We start from the raw sequence: 17,096 nt of genomic DNA, 5'->3' as shown, positions 1-17,096 counted from the left end.
TAAAAAAATTTTTTTAAATTAAAAGCTATAGAATCTTCTTCTCTCTCCAAAGTCTTACAGATGAAAACACATTAAGAGGGGAACCACCCACTCTGTTCATCACATGAGTGGGGGTGGGGATCGTGGGGTATGGGCTAGGGGCATGGGCTTTATTGGGATGGGCATCAGAAGGGAGGAGGAAAAGAAACAGTCCCAGTGGGCGAGGGTGGGTGGTGCCCCGTCTCCTCAGGCCTCTCCTGACCAGGTGCCCCCAGGAGCCCTTTCAGCTCAGACCTCCAGGGTCCTCAGTTTGATGGGTTTGGAAAGGTGGGCTTGAAGAAAGGGCGCTTGATGGTCCACAGTCTAGTGATGCCTTTTCCTGCTTGTCCCCATCTTGGTGTCCTCCTCTGTTCCCTGAGAAATCCCTGAAAGGGTAGCCGGTGCTATTCTTAGCATGACAGGATGGCGAGCAGAGAATGTGCTAGTGCATTATTTATGCCTCTGAGTCAACAGGATTGCACTCAGGTCTCCCAGAACACGGCCCTCCCCAGCGGCCTTCATCAGTGCCTTCCCAGGACCCGTGACCCACCCCTCTGGCCCCGAGCATCTCTGCTCTGTGCATCCAGCCCCCACGCTGGGAAATGGGTCATGAAAGACAATGATGAGCTGGGATCAGGAAGACGTTCGAGATGATATCTCATTTCTCACCCATTCGGGTGCATATTAATCAAGCATACGACACGTGGTAGGTGTGGGCTCCCTGATGACCACTGTGTGGGTTCCTGCCTTCCAGGAGCTCACACTTTAGCCTGCAAGTTAGTGGCGCTCCAGCATTGCAGGCCAGATGCTGGGTACTTCGCACAAAAGACCTTATCCTCACAATCACCCTGAAGGATAGGAATTAGGAGACCCCTTCGCAGAGGAGGAAACTGAGGCTTAGCATATACAAGGTAGTGATCTGCTCAGGTGGGATCTGGACTCAGGTTGGCTGGAACAGAAAGACCATTCCAGATCAAATGGTAGCGTGGAGCATTAGGGCTCTGGGAACCCCCCGCCCTACCCAGTGAGAAGGGCGTTTCAGCTGGAAGGAAATTAACTGGCTGAGGTTGTCCCATTGTCAGTGAACCCCAAGTGACTGGAGAAGTCAGTGCACCTGGAGTGGAAGGACTGTGTTTGCTGTGTACACAATACGCCCGCTGTGGGCTGGGAGGCAAAACGTTATGGGATGAGGTGACAAGGCCCCGAGGTGGCACATCTCACGAAGCTGAGCCGAGGACTCTGGCTGGGAGCCAAAGACCTGTGTTCTGTGAGATCCTGGCCAGGCCCCTTGACCTTTCTCTGCCTCAGTTTTCTAGTCTTTAAAATAGCATCACAATCCCTGCTCTACTTCTTTCTCTGATGGATGTGAAGCTGCTAGGAAAACTATAGAAGTGTGTGCACGCTCAAGGATGGTGTATGATTACTACATATAATTACTTATGTAAATATATTTTCTCAAACTTAGTTTTTGTTGACGTGGGTCTATTTGCCAGACTATGTTCCAGGCATTTCCCTATATGTTCATTTACTTATAAACACATTTATAGAATCATGAGCTCTAAAGCCCACTGGGTCCCCAACCTAGCTGTGCTTCAGAACCCCTCAGGGAGACTGTTAATGTGCATATCCTGTGGTCCTGGGCCTGGGGCGGAGCCCAGGAATCGGCATGTTGGACACACTCCCTGAGAAATTCTGCAGCACCCACAGGTTTCCGATCTGGGCCAGAGAGGGGACAGGACTTGCCTGAGGCCTCGCAATGTGTTGGAGACCAGGTTGTGACTAAAACCCAGGCCTGAAGCTCCCAGTCTGGCCTTTTCCTTCTACTCATCAGCTGCCCCCTGAGCAGCCTAAAGGCATGAAGCCAGGGATGCGGATGACTGTGATGAGCGATGATGCCAGTAGCGGCTGATCCTGTTGACAGTGCTGTGCTAGGCGTTTTACATGGCTTTTCTATTTAACTGCAGTAGGGGTAGAAAAGGGGACATTCTCCACAGCAACATGATCTCTTGGGACATTTGAGCATCAGGTGGCCGATTTTAATGTAGCCCTGGAAATGGGAAACCATGACTGAGGTGCAGAGATATGGAGAAGTGAATTTGAAACCACGCCATCAGGGCACTTGCCCTCCAGGCAAGGGTGGTCTGGTAACTCAGAGACAAGGCAGGCTGGCAGGAGGGAGACACATATGTCCGCCCATAAGGTGTGTACCTGCTGCACGTGCACCTGTGCCAGTCTGCCACCTGAGTACCTGTGTGTCTCCACATGCATACCGACGGGTGCTCTGTGCGCACACACTGGTGTGTAGGTTCTGCCCCCTCTGTGGGTGCACACGCAAACAGCACCTTTGTGTGTGGGTGTGTGTGCAGAGGAAGGTATACTATTGCTGGCTAGGCTCTCACCAGCATTAGGGAGCTGTCCAGAATGTGTGTGTTACAGGGTGTGTGTGTGCGTGTACGCACAAGCACAAATGGTTGCAATGCAGGGGGGTCCCTGAGACCCTGCAGGCCACTAGAGAACCTGGTTTCCTTATTCATGTCCCACCTCCACATTACGTGCACCATCCTCAACCTGCCAGGTGTGAGCCTGCCTAGGGACCTTAGCACTAGCTGTTCCCTCTGCCTGGTCTTTCTTCCCCTAGAAATGCACAAGCCTCACTCCCTCACCTTCTTCACTTCTTCACTCAGATGTGATTTCTCAGTGATGCCTCCTTTGATTACCTTATTCACCTTTGCACACCACTCCCCACCCTGTGCAGTCTGTATATCTCCCACCCCGGCTTTATTTTTCTCTATAGAATTTACCATCTGACTTAATTGTAAGTCAGATGGTAAATTCTATAGAATTTATTATAGAAGTAATAGAATAAGATTATAGATATATAATATAATAAGATTATAGAAATAGTCTTATTTATTATTTGGCTCCCATGCTAGAATGCAAGCAGGGCTTTATCTGTTTCTCTTCATGGCTATGAACAGTGCCTGGCCCTTAGTTGGTGTGCAATAAATATCAGTTGAATGAATGAGTTCATACACCACCTATACTTGTTTTCTTTAAATTGTCTAACTTTTGTTGCTGAAATATCCACTTTTACCTCTCTGTAAGCAGTAATATACCTTTGATGGATTTATTATCCTCCTTTTCTAATACACACGTGAAATTTACGTAACTAGTAAGATGTTATTAAGTATCAGGGTACCACTTAAATCCTTTTGCTCCCACTAGAGGTGTGGGGATACCACGCTCTAGGAATCACTGGTCCAGGCCAATCCCTTCTCTGAAACACATGGACAAACTGAAACCCAAAGAGGGTCAGGAACTAGTCCAGCATCTCACCCATATTGTGACAGAGCAGACTGGAACCAAATTTCCTGACCTCCAGCCTGCTTTCCTTTTGCAGTTTGAGGGACAAGGGGAGGGTGAGGCTGGATGGTTCAGCCTCTCCTCTGGCTGGAGACTCCTCCAGCTGGAGGGGAGCCACACATGCCTGGTAACCGGCGAATGGCATGAGGGGATGGCAGGATCGGTAGCCTCCTGCCCACTCAGGACCACAGCGCCCTCCTGGCTGCAGGTCTACGTACTGAGTGGTGGGAGCCTCGGCCATACCTTCCCTCCCAGGAGTCTTGGGTCTGGGGCCATCCAAGGGGGCCTGGGCACTCACATCCAGTAAGAGGCAGACCTGGGATTCAAACCTGGTTCTCTCCTGCTACAGCACAGTTAGCTAGAGGTTGACACTGGGGTTCCCTTGTTGAGAGGATGCTGGAGGGGGGAGGGGAAGGTTGGGCTGTGCCTGACTGTGAGCAGAAGAGGGAGACCAGCCCCAGAGAGGGCTGGAGAAGGGAGGGAGACAGCGCCCTAGCCTGGCACAGTTATACAAAGGTAGGTTTGTGCAAAAGGCTGAAGTTAAATCCCCCTCAGGTATGCACAATGTTTTATGCTATAGAAATAATTTGTCATCTCATTTGCTCAGCAGTGACTCTGCAAAGCAGCTATAATCATCCCTGGTTTACTGATGAGGAAGTTGAGACTCAGAGGTGAGGTGACTTACTAAAGGTAGCCCTCACAGGATGCTTTGTTGAGCAGGACGTGGGAAGGGAACAGGCTGCACCTCTGGTTGGATTTGGTAAAGGAGGGCTGTCTGGGGGAGGGCAAGCAGGCTGAATAGATATGGGAGTAAGAGGCAGGAGTGGAGAGGGTAGACCACTGACTGGCCAAACTACCTTTGCAAATCATAAAACCTTTCTGAGCCTCAGTTTCCTCATCTGTAAAATGGGTATGACAGTACTTCCAGTTCACAGCTTGCAAAGATAAAACAAAACATAATGAAATAATGATAATAATGCCTGGAACATAAGAAGTGCTCAGTAAACAGCAACCTGAGTAGTAAAAGTGAAGGGCGCCCAGCCTCTGGCAAGTTTGCCCTCTGTGGTCACCTGCCACAACTGAAAGATTCCCAGCACCTTTCCCAGCACCTTCTTCAGCAGATATGAGTGACCCTGAGAACAAAAGAGGGTTGGCAGGCCTGGGGGAGTGGTGAGGGGCTGCGGGAGGCTCGTCTATTCCAGGGCCTGGCAGTGAGGATGCCTCGGGGAGAAGTAGCAGCGTCCCCATCCCCGCCCCAGCCCAGGACTGTCTCTGCTCTACAGGGTGGGGAGGCGAGCTGGGACTGCAGCGTGCTGGGGCCGTCATTATCATTCCTCCAGCATTTTTTCTCCCCGTTATTTATTTTTCTGTGAGGAAGGAATGTGGGGAATTTACCACAGGGCGCTGGCCTTGCTTTGGGCAGTGCAGCGGCCTCTTCTATGAGAGGGAAGCAACAGAGACAGATGGCTGGGGAGGTGGAGGCGGAGGAGGGTCCTGGCTGAATCTGTGGCCCCGGCGGTGGGGCGGTTATGTAACCCACCCGGAGGCCCAGGGCCGATACCACGGTGCTTCTGAGCTCTAGGCATGCGCCTTCCCATGTACATAGCTCCCTTGGAAAACTACCTGGACCACCCCAGTCACCCTTAGCCTCTGGGCAAGCCCAATGGTGGACGTGTTCCTCTGTCAGAGGCGCCTTCCGAGCTCTAGGCATGCGCCTTCCCATGTACATAGCTCGCTTGGAAAACTACCTGGACCACCCCAGTCACCCTTAGCCTCTGGGCAAGCCCAATGGTGGACGTGTTCCTCTGTCAGAGGCGCCTTCCTCTCCAGCTGTCTTGACTGGAGGTGTGAGTGGAGGAGGGTAGAGGATGGGGTGGGGATCACCTTGAGCCTTCCAGCCTCCACTGCACTGTCCCATTGCTTGAAATGCTTCCACATCTCCATCTTTCAAGACCTAGGGCATATGCTGCCTCCTCCAGGAAGACTTCCCAGATTTCTTCATCCTCATTCATCTCTCTCTTAAGCTCTATATTCTCCTGGAACTCAATGGAATATTCTGCCTCTTGGATCTAACACTGCCATTTGAGGTTTCATCTCCCTCTTCACCCAAAGGCTTGTTGCTACCTCCTTCCTTCCTCTCTCCCTGTCCTCGAGGAACCACCCTCTAGATCTCTGACCTAGAATCTCCATGACTCTGGGATCTAGACAAATCGAGAATTCGTCTCCTGGGGTGAATGGTGGAGTAAAATGTTAAGGTAGATTTGGACTGTGGGAGTGCTCATCCTTCAGTCATTTGTTTAGTCAACACTTAGTGAACCCCTCCTGGGTGACGGCCTCTGCTGAGTCTGGGGAATTTAGAGAGAATGGGACCAGCTCCGGCCCCAGGCTGCCACAGGGCAAAGAGCAAGGGCTGTATTTTTGTCGAGGGACTTGGGCTGGGTGCTGGGGACCCTGAGATAGACTAGGCTCAGCCCTGCTCCTGGCAGAGGCATAGTTTAGGGGAAATTCTCTCTCTCCCGCCCTGGCTCACCACCTTTTCGTCTCCTGGATTAAGTGTTTTCTCTGGAAGGGTAGGGTGTGGTAGTCCTTTCTGTACTCTCAAGGCTCCCAGGGCTGGGATGATGGAGGCTGATGCAGCAGGAGAGGGCTTGGGGGTCGGGGGGAGGCCTGGCTTACCAGGGCTGGACTGGGGGAGGTGGGAGCCTGGGTCTGAGCTTGGCTCCCTGTGAACCAGCCCTTTCCAGTTTGTTGTGCACCTGGAACTGAGCCTGCCTCTCTCTGGGTCACCGTTTCCAAGTCCCTGAAAATCTAACTGTAGATTAGTGTTTAGGCTAGTAGAGCAGGCAGGAGGAAGGTGGTGGCTCCTGGCCTTTGGGAGTGGAGGACCGCATAGCAGGGCCCTCGTCAGCCAGCAGTGAGCAGTGCCTGTGGCCTACAGGGGTATCTGCTAGCCAACACCCATGCCGACCTGACCTGGGAGCCCTCGACTTAGCCCACCCATCCTGCCCTGCATGATCCCGAACCCCTGTCAGGGAGATACCAGGAGTTGGGCCAGTCCCAGCCTCCTTTCCCTTGGGCCTTGGTTCCTGAGCTTTCTCAACCTGTTGTTTCCTCCAAGCCCTGCTCCTGCTCCGAGGCCCCTGGGCCAGGTCGAGTAGGGGAGGAGCACTGATCGAGGAGTCTGGATGGATCGATGAAAGCTTCCTGGAGGAAGTGGCATTTGGGCTGGGCCTGGGACAGTAGGTGGGGAAAGTGAGTGTGCTTTGTGGGCAGAGCTGTTCAGAAGGAGGGGCCCAGGCTTGGGATCAGTCAGACTCCCCGCTCCAGATCTGCTCTGCCTGTCCCTTGCTGGCTGTAAGACCTGGGGTGAGTTGGCTAATTCTCTGGGTCTCGTTTTCCTCATCAATAAAACAGAGGTAAGGGGGCCTCCTGTATGAGTTGCTGTGAGGATTCAATGAGAAAATGTATGCTAAACCCTTAGCTTGGCAGCTTCTGGAGCGCCTCACGTGTTGGCTGTTGTCATCCTCATTGACTTCATCCTTTCTGCAAGCCCCCCGGGGAAGGTGTAGGGGACAAGGCGGAAGCAGTTGAGGCCCCTGTCCCCCGGCTCTTGCACTCTCTGGGGGAAAATAAGACCCAGACCCTGACTGCTGCAAAGCAAGATGTTGGGAGGAGGCAGCATGGCCCATGTGATGGGTCCTGGGCTGGGTGCTGGGCCACCCTGGGTTCGAATCCCAACTCTGCCTCTGGCTAGCTGTACCACCTAAGTCACTTCACCTCTCTGAGCCCGTTTCTCCCCTAACATGGAGATAAGGGGACTGCTGACCTCCCGGCTGCTGTTAATGGAGCCAGGGCCTGGCACGGGGCATGTGGTAAGCACGCCCTGGACGAAAACTCTGACTAAAACAAATAATACGCCAAGTGATGAGGTTATTAAGCGGTGCAGATAAAACACTGATGATCTGGGGATTGAGCATGTAGAAAGGATAGGAGACAGAGACGGGTTCCGGGTGGAAGGGTCTGCGCAAACCCACAGCGGAGGCTGGAACTCGCAGGGCAGGTGTGGCACCACGAGCCACTGGACTCCCTCTGACCGTTGCTGAGTGCGCAGGGAGCAGGTGAGCGAGCTCTCGGGCAGACCCTGACGTCAGGGACCCTGAATGCCAGGATGAGGACTTGCTGCTTGATCCCCCATGTCCTGGAGAGGAGGAGAGCGGCCCGACACGAGTGGAGCCAGGCGGGAGGAAGATGGATCTGGCAGCGTGGGGTGGGTAGATTGGCGGGGGAGAGACTGGGGGCGGAGAGACCATTTAAAAGGCTGTTGCGAAATCGGTTTTCCTGATAAAGAGCTAGGCTGAGTCATCTGTGGAGGAGAGAAGTCATATCCAGCTCCTCCGCGTTGCCGTCAACGTGGGATTTTCCTCTTTGTCAGCTAGTCGATTGGCTGCCTTTCGCGGAGGCTTTGAGAAGCAAGGCCGGCTCGGCATCCAGAGGGAAGCTGGGCTGCAGGGAGGACCCAGCCGGAGTGAGTAGAGCGAGCACCCAGAGGTGCCTTTGTGGTTTGGGGTGCGTGACTTAGGGCATACAGCAACCTTCTCTGGTCTCAGTTCCCCCTGGGCATTAAGGGAGAGGCATGCCATGACTTCTGCCGGCCGGTTGGTGGCCAGGCTGGAGCTAGGTCTGGGGCTCTTCCCTTCCATTCCTATGCATCTCCCGTGTCTGGCAGTCCTTCCCACCTTAGTATGAATTATTCTCTGCAAGGAGGCCTGGCAAGTCTGCTGGGACTCAGTCAGTTTGCACTCACCAGGACTTTGGCATGGATGGAGAACTCCCCAGGGAAAGGAGGCTGTGTCATTTCCTCCTTTCAGCAGGGAGGATGCGGGGCAGGGGCTGGCAAGGTAGTCAGGCCATTACTCAGGTCCAGTTCATCTTCCTGCCCCCGGCTGAGGCCGAGGTTGTGCAGCAGCCAGCCATTGGTTCCTTCCTGACCCCACCAGGGGGGCAGTTAACCCAGCCTGTTTACCTGTCCCGTTGCCAAGACTCCCAGGCAGCCACAATGGGCCGTCTCCAGCCAGTCTCTCTTCCTACCTCTGGCTCCCTGTCCCACCCCACCCTACCCGGGCCCTGGGCACTCCCATTGACGGCAGCCGTGTGAAGAAGAATTTCCTTGAATTCTCTCCCTGTCCTGACCTTCTGCTCTGGCCTCCGTTCCCCTGCCCTGCCTCCCTCCTCTGGATCCTCTGTCCAAAAGGCCTGATGGCTGGCAGAAGAGGCAGCTGCCTACAGAAGTAATGGGGTGGGAGAAAGGGCTTATCCCTGCCTGAGCACAACTTGAACTCAAGTCTCCTGACTCCCCACACCGTGCTCTTTCTACTCCACTAGGTTTTTTTTTGGCTGTGTTGGGTCTTCTTTTCTGTGCGAGGGCTTTCTCTAGTTGTGGCGAGCGGGGGCCACTCTTCATCGCGGTGCGCGGGCCTCTCACTATCGCGGCCTGTCTTGTTGCAGAGCACAGGCTCCAGACGCGCAGGCTTAGTAGTTGTGGCTCACGGGCCTAGTTGCTCCGCGGCATGTGGGATCTTCCCAGACCAGGGCTCGAACCCGTGTCCCCTGCATCAGCAGGCAGATTCTCAACCACTGCGCCACCAGGGAGGCCCTACTCCACTAGTTTTTTATGTCCTAGAAGTCATTTCTACCTTAGTCACAATGAGTTTATCAGCTCTTCTCCTGAGAGGAAGAAGGGCGACAAAGCATGAGTTGCTCTGGGCAGCTGAATATGAAGAGGAGAGGGCACTGCTGTGGGCACTGGTCACGAGATGTGGAAACAGAGGGGTCTGCAGACCAGCATCCAGGAGCACCAGAGTCTCTGCTGGTGCCCCTCCCACCAGAGTCAGTGTCCAGAAGGCAGGGTGGTTAAGAAATGAGATTCAGCAACCAGATTTTGAGTTTTGAATCCCAGCTCTGCTACTTAAAAGTCATATGACCCTGGGCAGGTCTTTCTGAGCTCTGGTTTCATCTGCAAACTGGGAAGAATGCTAGTACTTATCTCTTGGGGTCATTGGGAGGATCGAACAAGATGATGGGTCTAAAGTGAATGGCACAGCACTTTACACTGGGCAGTAGTGAGGGCTCACTAATTATAGCACCCACTGCGATCTTCATTCTAATGGCTGTACTCAGGGCTTCTTGTCCCCCTTCCCCACTTAGGGATTCAACCCTGTTGGACCCAGGTCTCCTGACCCTGGGCAGCTCTTCCTTGAGTCTGCCCTCACCCCTCCATCTCCAGAAGGCCAGTCTTCAGAGCTCCTCATCCACTGTCCAGGGTGGGGCTTTCAAGGGCCAACCCTGAAGAGGCTGAGGGAAGAGGGGTTGTTAGGACTTGTACAGGTGCAGGCTGCAGCCAAGCAGATTGGGGGCTCAGCAAGGGGTCTGTCCCCTGTGGGCCTTGGCCACCTCTTGCCTCTCTGACACCAGGGACCACGATCTTGGACCCACCTGGCTGGGGCATCACTAGAGGTGGCAGTTCCCTAGTCTGGGGAATTTTGAATGGAGCCGCCACCCCCGGTGCCCTGCAGTGGGGGACTCTGGGATGCCCGTAGTTGGCCCAACCCCCCTTCTCCCAGCTTTGTTTGTGCAGGGTGGCAAAAGTCGTCTGGATTGCTGGCTGGGTCTGGTCCAAGCCTCCTGCCAAATTCCTTTTCCGTGGAGTCATTGCAGGCTGGGATGGGGGGCACGGGGGCTCCCTCGGAGGCAGGGCTCTCTCACCCGCTGGCCTTTTCTGCTGGGTTCCTCTTGCCCCAGAACAACAGCGTGGGGAAGGTTCACAGCCTGGCTGGGGGTCAGCAGACCAGGTCTTGGCCCATGGCCTCCTCTGCAACCCCTTCCCTCCCAGGCCAGCTTATCCCTGAGGGCCCTTCACTCTCTGACACTGGAGCATTTTCTAGCCCCATGGCCCTTAGAACCAGCCTTGGGATAGGACTGAAGCAGAGGTGAAGAGAAAAAAGAGAAAAGTGCAGGGATTTGGGAGGTCTGAATTACACAAACACTGAAGCCCTTTCTAGGAGCCTGGCACTGTGGGAACCCGCTAGCCGGGTACACAGTAAGAGCCCAATCAATGTGAGCTACGATGGCTGCAGTTGTGTCATAAGAGCCACTGGTGGGACTAGGGATGTTTATCCTGACCATGCCCCGTGGGGATGTGATTTGTGACTGAGTCTCTGCAGGGCTCTCAGGTTGGAAAGAGAAAGCTCTTTATCTGTGTGGCAGTGAGGGGCAGAGTCATGTCAAGAGGTGGGAGTTAATATAAGGAGTGACTTTATAGCTAAAGAAAGAATGTTAATTAGCAGAAGGCACATCTTCAGGGTAGTGAGCTCCCTGTCAGTTGAGGGTATAAACAGAGGCTTATACACTCAGGGACATGGTTTTAGGGATGCAGGAATTGTGTGGGGAATTGGACCCGGTGACAGCCATCTCTGAGGTTCTGAGGTTCTGTGATTTGGGGCAATGATCCCTGCCTCCCAATAACTCTAGAATCCCCTGCTGTGTGACCTTAAGATAGTCACCCCTCTCAGGACCATGATCTGTAGGGTGAACCTCCTTTGCTAGAAGAAGCTCTGACCCCTTCCAGGGGGTCACCGTCTACTCCATCCCAGGGTAGCATGAGCCCTCAGTCCTCTCTACTTGGGCTGAATGACAGTAACCCCCCTGGCATCCACGATCTCACTGTAGCCTCCAAACCCTAATGTCAGTGCTTTTATTACCTTCTTCTCAGCTAAGGAAACTGGCTCCGAGAGGTGCAGTAACTTGCCAAGGTCACACAGCTAGCAAATAGCAGAGCCTGGATTTGGGCCGGGAGGCTTGGTTTCTAAGCAGACCTGAGGAGATGGACATCGCGTGAGCTGAGCAACCCCTCCTGTGTTGCTGGCTTGTCCCCTACCTAAGTTCCCCACAGGGGAGCAGCCTGGCCCAACCCCCAAAGCCGTCATCACGGGGTGATCCAGGCAGGAGAGGAGCCCTACCAGGAGGAAGCAGGAGTCAGGGGCGCATGGGGCAGGCTGTGTGCTGTCACTGTTCTGGACCTGTGGGCACAGGTGTGTGTGGTGGGGAGCCAGGTCGTGATGGGAGGAGGGAAGAAGGAGGTTGGAGCCAGAGAGCCTGTGGCTGCTGGGCCTGGTCCCAGTGAAGCAGCTGTCGGCAGCCACTCTGTCCTGTGTCACAGGGCCTCCCCGCTGACCCTAGTGTGAGCTCTACCCTGCACCACTCTCCGAACCTTGGTTTCTTCATCTATAAAATGGGGGTGGTAGTGAAATAGCTCCTCTATAAGGGCCCTCCCAGCTCTGAGAGTCCATGAATTCTGAGCCTCGCTGGCAAGATGCCTAGAAAAACTGTCCCTGGAGACCCACTCAGCATGTCATGGCCAGTGCTAATGAGGGCAAGATAGGAGGAAGGGCAGGGTCAGATTCCTCAAGAACTAATTAGCTTCCCTCGGTGGGGGTGGGGTGACAAAGGGAGGAATTTTCCCAGCCACCGACTGAGCTGCTAGCCCGGCCACAGGCTGTCCCATCCATCTGTCCATAGGTTCATTTGTTCATGCATCCATTTCTTCATTCCTTATTCAATAAGCACAAATTAAACACTGACTCTGTGCCAGCCGGGCACTGGTGATATAAAAAGAAATGGTTGCCTGTAGTGAACTTACATATTAATAGAGCCTGACCCCCAGCCTGATCCCTGACCTCAGGCCCCAGACTCCGGTCCTAGCCTGCAGCCCCAGACTGAACCCCGACTCCCACCGACTCTGTCCCCTATATGTCCCAAAGGGACCTTTGGGACAAGCAGGCAGCTTGAGCATGCACTGTGGACCCAGCGAGAACTGGTTCTGACTCCAGCCTTGCCACCCTTTGCTGTGTGATCTTGGGTGAGTTACTTACAAGTCTCTAGACCTCATTTTCCACTTCTGTAAAATAGGGGCAAGTAATGCTTGTATCCTAGTGTTCTTGTGAGGATAAAATGAGGTAATGCAATGTTCTAGTAGAGTCACTGAAATTAGCCCAATTTATTACTTTTATAATATTAAAGTATGAGAATTTTTCAATGATTGTTTAAATGAAAATGGTAAGAAATTCTGCAAGGACTTGGAAGAAACTATTAACAGTTGTTACCTGATTTGTGGTGTGGAGCACTCAGAGGTAGAGAGACATTTTTTACTGTATACTTTTTTATGTTTTTAAATTTTTAAAAAAATTTTAGTCCACGTAAATGTATTACCTATTCTAAAAAGAGGAAGTGTTAGTGTTAAGAAATGACTACACTATGAGTTTGAAAGTGTAAAGGGCCCTAAGATATGCACTTAGGCATGTGAATATCCTGCAGGTTCATTCATGCACTCAGTAATGCTTACCGAGTGCCCACTTTTTGCCAGGCACTGTTCTAGGGGCTAGGGTTAGAGGGATGAACAAGTCAAGCAAGTTCATTTCCCCCTTAGAGCTTGCGTTCTAGGTGAGGGAGATAGATAATAGACAAGGAAACGTGTAAGGAAGATAATACTGAATTGTGTTGAATGCTATGAAGAGAAGAAAACAAAACAAAGAGATGGGTGGGGGGGGGTATGCTGATTATAGAGGAAGGCCCCTCCAGAGAGGTGACATTCACATGAGTCCTGAGCGATAAGGAACCAACATGGAATGCCACCTGGGAAAAGATCATTCCAAGCAGAGAGAACAGCAAGTGCAAAGGCCCTGGGGCAGGAACAAACTTGGCATTTTCAAGGAACAGAAAGCCAGCCAGGAAGACGCCAGTGAGAGAGAAAGGTGGCACAAGATGAGTCCGAGATGTAGTGGGGCCTTGACTGCTAGGGCGAGGTGTTCTTGCTGAGTTTGGTAAAGTGCCACGTCAACAACCTTCAGGCGGAATCCAAACAAGGGGGCAGTTAACACTAAAAGGGTAATCAGGGAAGGTTTTACATGGGTATTTGAGTTGGGCCATGATGGTTGGGTCAGGGATCTTTACGAGGAGATTCTAGGACACGGTGAGTAAAGATCAAATTCCGGAGGAAAAGGCCATCTGTAGTGGGGGCATGGGTGACCATCTGTCTGTCTGTCTGTGTACCCCTGTGGCTCTGCAATCCCATTTGCTGACTCGGCCTCTGTCCCTCCTGCAGCGCTGGGCCGGAGCACTAGCCTCACCGAGAAGGATCTAAAAGAGGCCAAGGCGAGGAGCCAGCAGATCGCAGCCCAGCTGACCACCCCTCCCAGCTCCAACTCCCGCGGCGTCCAGCTCTTCAACAGGCGCCGGCAGAGGGTGAACGAGTTCACCTTGGAGAGCCGCGGCCAGAGGGGACAGAAGCCCAGCCAGGAGTCCCTCAGGGTGCCCCCCGCCAGCCCCACAGGCCATGCCCCAGGGCTCAGCCTGAGTCCCACCTCACTCCCTGAACCAGGCCCTCCGAGAAACCCCGCCTGCCAGAGCGCTGACACAGGGGTCCCTGGTCACAGCATGGAGGGCTCCTCAGAGGAAGCCAGCTTGCTGCGGCACCTGGAGAAAGTGGCCAGTGAGGAAGAGGAGGTACCACTGGTGGTTTATTTAAAGGAGAACGCGGCCCTGCTTACGGCCAATGGGCTCCACCTGTCCCAGAACCGAGAAGCCCAGCAGAGCCCCCCAACTCCACCTCCGGCGGAGGTCCACAGCCCAGCCACAGATGCCAGCCAAAACCTTCCCTCGCCCAGCGCCACGGTCATCACTCCACCTTCCAACAGCAGCCACAACCCGCCAGCCACAGATGTCGATCAGAACCCACCCGCAACTGTCACCCCCCAGAGCCTGCCACTGTCCAGCGTCCAACAGAATTCTTCAGAGGCACAGCTCCCGCCGAAGGGTGCAGTGCCAGATTTCAAACCCAGCACCCCGTGTGCTGGTGGGCAACCCCAGGAGCCAGCTGCGGAGGTGAGATCCAGCACCCTACTAATTGATAAGGTATCAGCTCCACCTACCACCACCAGCACCTTCTCCAGAGAAGTTACTCCCATCTCCAGCTCCAGGCCCCCAGCCCCAGATTTCATGTCCAGCTCCCTGCTCATTGATGTCCAGCTTGGTGCCCCAGTGGTGTCCACGGAACAAGAGATGTCCGGGCGGGCAGCTGCCACCACGCCCATCAAACTGTACAGCGAGGTCCACCTCACGCTGGCCAAGCCCCCATCTGTGGTCAACAGGACGGCCAGGCCCTTTGGGATTCAGGCGCCAGGCGGCACCAGCCAGATGGAACGAAGCCCCATGGTAGAGAGACGACATCTTGGAGAGAAGGGTCCCGCTTCCCGGCCCCCCAGCGTGGCAGACAGGAGCCCTCGGCCACAGAGACACGTCATGTCCCATAGCCCCATGCTGGAGAGGAGGCCCGTGGCACAGCGAAGCCCCGCCTTGGAGAGACGCCCCTTGGGGAACTTCACCCCACCCCCAACCTATGCCGAGACCTTGTCCACGGCCCCCCTGGCTTCCCGGGTTAGGTCTCCCCCCTCTTACTCTGCCCTGTACCCCAGCTCCGACCCCAAGCCTTCTCATCTAAAGGGCCAGGCAGTTCCTGCCAGCAAGACGGGCATTTTGGAGGAGTCGATAGCCCGCAGGGGCAGCCGGAAATCCATGTTCACCTTCGTGGAGAAGCCCAAGGTGACCCCGAATCCAGACCTGCTGGATCTGGTACAGACAGCAGACGAGAAGCGGAGGCAGAGGGACCAGGGGGAGATGGGCGTGGAGGAGGAGCCCTTCGCGCTGGGGGCCGAGGCCTCCAACTTCCAGCAGGAGCCCGCCCCCCGGGACAGGGCCAGCCCCGCAGGTGCCGAGGAGATTGTCCCCGAGTGGGCCTCATGCCTCAAGTCACCGCGCATCCAGGCCAAGCCCAAGCCCAAACCCAACCAGAACCTCTCCGAGGCCTCTGGGAAGGGGGCTGAGCTCTACGCCCGCCGCCAGTCCCGCATGGAGAAGTACGTCATCGAGTCTTCGGGCCACGCGGAACGGGCCCGCTGCCCTTCACCCACTATGTCCCTGCCTTCGTGCTGGAAGTACCCCACCAACGCGCCTGGCGGCTTCCAAGTGGCGTCCCGAAGCCCGGCTCGGACCCCACCTGCCTCCCTCTATCATGGCTACCTGCCTGAGAACGGGGTCCTGCGCCCAGAGCCCTCCAGGCAGCCACCGTGCCAGCTGCGGCCCTCGCTCTTTGTCCTCTCACCCATCAAGGAACCTACCAAGTCCTCGCCCACGGCCGCCCCGCCTGCCAAGCCGAGCTCCCTGGACCTGGCGCCCAGCCTGCCCAAGGCGGCCCTCCCACCGTCGCCTGCCCTGCCTCGGCCCTCCCGCTCCTCCCCAGGCCTCTACACCTCCCCTGGCCAGGATGGCCTCCGGCCCACTGCCGTGAGCCCTACCTACAGCAGTGATGTCTCGCCCGTGTCTCCCTCCAGGGCGTGGTCTCCCCGAGCCAAGCAAGCCCCCAGGCCCTCCTTCTCCACCCGGAATGCCGGGATCGAGGCTCAGGTGTGGAAGCCTTCCTTCTGCTTCAAGTAATGGACCCCACAGGGATCCCGCTGCCTGTCAGAGCCCGCTCTCCGAGGGCTGGATGGAGAGCAGGAAGTGGCACAGGGCTGAGTCAGGAGTATGGGGACTCAGGTCTCAAGGGCTGACGCTGCCACCAGCTAGCTTTGTGACGTCGGGCAAGTCACCTCCCCTCTCTGAGCTGCAGCCGCCCCTTCCCTACCACAGAGTGGTTCGACTCCATGTCTGAGGGATCTGAAGTCTGCCACTGTGGGGGGAGGAGGGTCACGGAGAGAGAACTCCCTTGGCAGGCCCTAATGAAGCTGGGGGGCTTCACCTGGCCTTGGTGAGCTGTAGTGATGCCAGCGTCTTGCTGAGGGGCTTCTGCAGCAAACAGAGCCTGCCCTTGCCTGTGGGACCAGCCAGCCAAGGGTCTGCCTCCTCAGCCACCCCGGTGGGGCCGTCCTCACTGGGGCCCCAGCTCTGGCATCTTTCTGCCTCTTGCTGGATTCTCACCTCCACAGGTCTGTCTCTTCCACCCACCTCTGCCTTCTGGACACTGTTTCCTCTCCGCTGCTTCAGAGACCTTTGCCTCGGCCTCCACATTTTCTCTTCTCCTGGGTTCTGCTGGATGAGGACTCAGCCCACCACTGCTGTCTGACACTCTTCTTCCTGGCCCTCTGCTCAGTTGCCTTCATGCCCTCTCCAAACATCCAGCTCTGCTTTCGAGACAGCTAACGCAGTTCATCCCAGACCTCAGTCCTGGTTCTACCTAGCTTGCCCTCACTGTTCTGGGATGTGGGAGGTCCCAGGGGACCCCTGAGAGACAGAGAGCCCTGTAGGAGGCTGTGCAGAGGTTGGTGTGCAGCTAGGAGAGAGGCCCCTAGCAGTGTATCCATCAGCTGTTTTGCCTTCAACCTCAGCCAAGATCTGCACGACTGAAAGCAGCCATCTACGTGCAGTGGAAGGGGCCGCAAGGAGAGAGGCATCTCAGCTTCCCGTTTGCTGTGCGACTTTGGCCAAGTCACTTTCCCTTTTTGTGCCTCAGTTTTCTCATTTATACAATGAGGGCCCTCCTAGCTGGACAATCTGTGAGGAATGAGAGGAAAGGCTGGTGCTTTGGAAGAAAGGCCCTGTAAGTGATAAGACAGTCCCCTGGGAAGAGAGGGGAAGGAAATGGGACAGTTGCCATAGGACAGATGGGG

At 55.0% G+C, this 17,096-nt stretch overlaps 1 protein-coding gene across 5 annotated transcripts in view; it reads left to right on the top strand.

Moving 5' to 3' along the window:
- Positions 1-17,096, top strand: part of SYNPO (synaptopodin) — a 36,776-nt gene that overhangs the window by 13,088 nt on the left and 6,592 nt on the right. For 2 of the 5 annotated variants that reach the window (XM_082455018.1, XM_082455021.1), the window contains exon 2: positions 13,538-15,894. In XM_082455018.1, the coding sequence (XP_082311144.1) occupies positions 13,538-15,894 (2,357 nt within the window). Of the gene's footprint in view, positions 1-6,722; positions 6,748-7,745; positions 7,907-13,537; positions 15,895-17,096 lie in introns of those variants that run through there. The other 3 variants (XM_082455020.1, XM_082455019.1, XR_014261823.1) reach the window with 3 other exon arrangements.

The sequence above is a fragment of the Balaenoptera physalus genome (assembly GCF_965194825.1).
Source record: "Balaenoptera physalus genome assembly, chromosome: 3".
NCBI classification, from domain to species: Eukaryota; Metazoa; Chordata; class Mammalia; order Artiodactyla; family Balaenopteridae; genus Balaenoptera; species Balaenoptera physalus.
The sequence above is the reverse complement of the archived record's forward strand: the minus strand, read 5'-3'. Positions and strand labels throughout refer to the sequence as shown.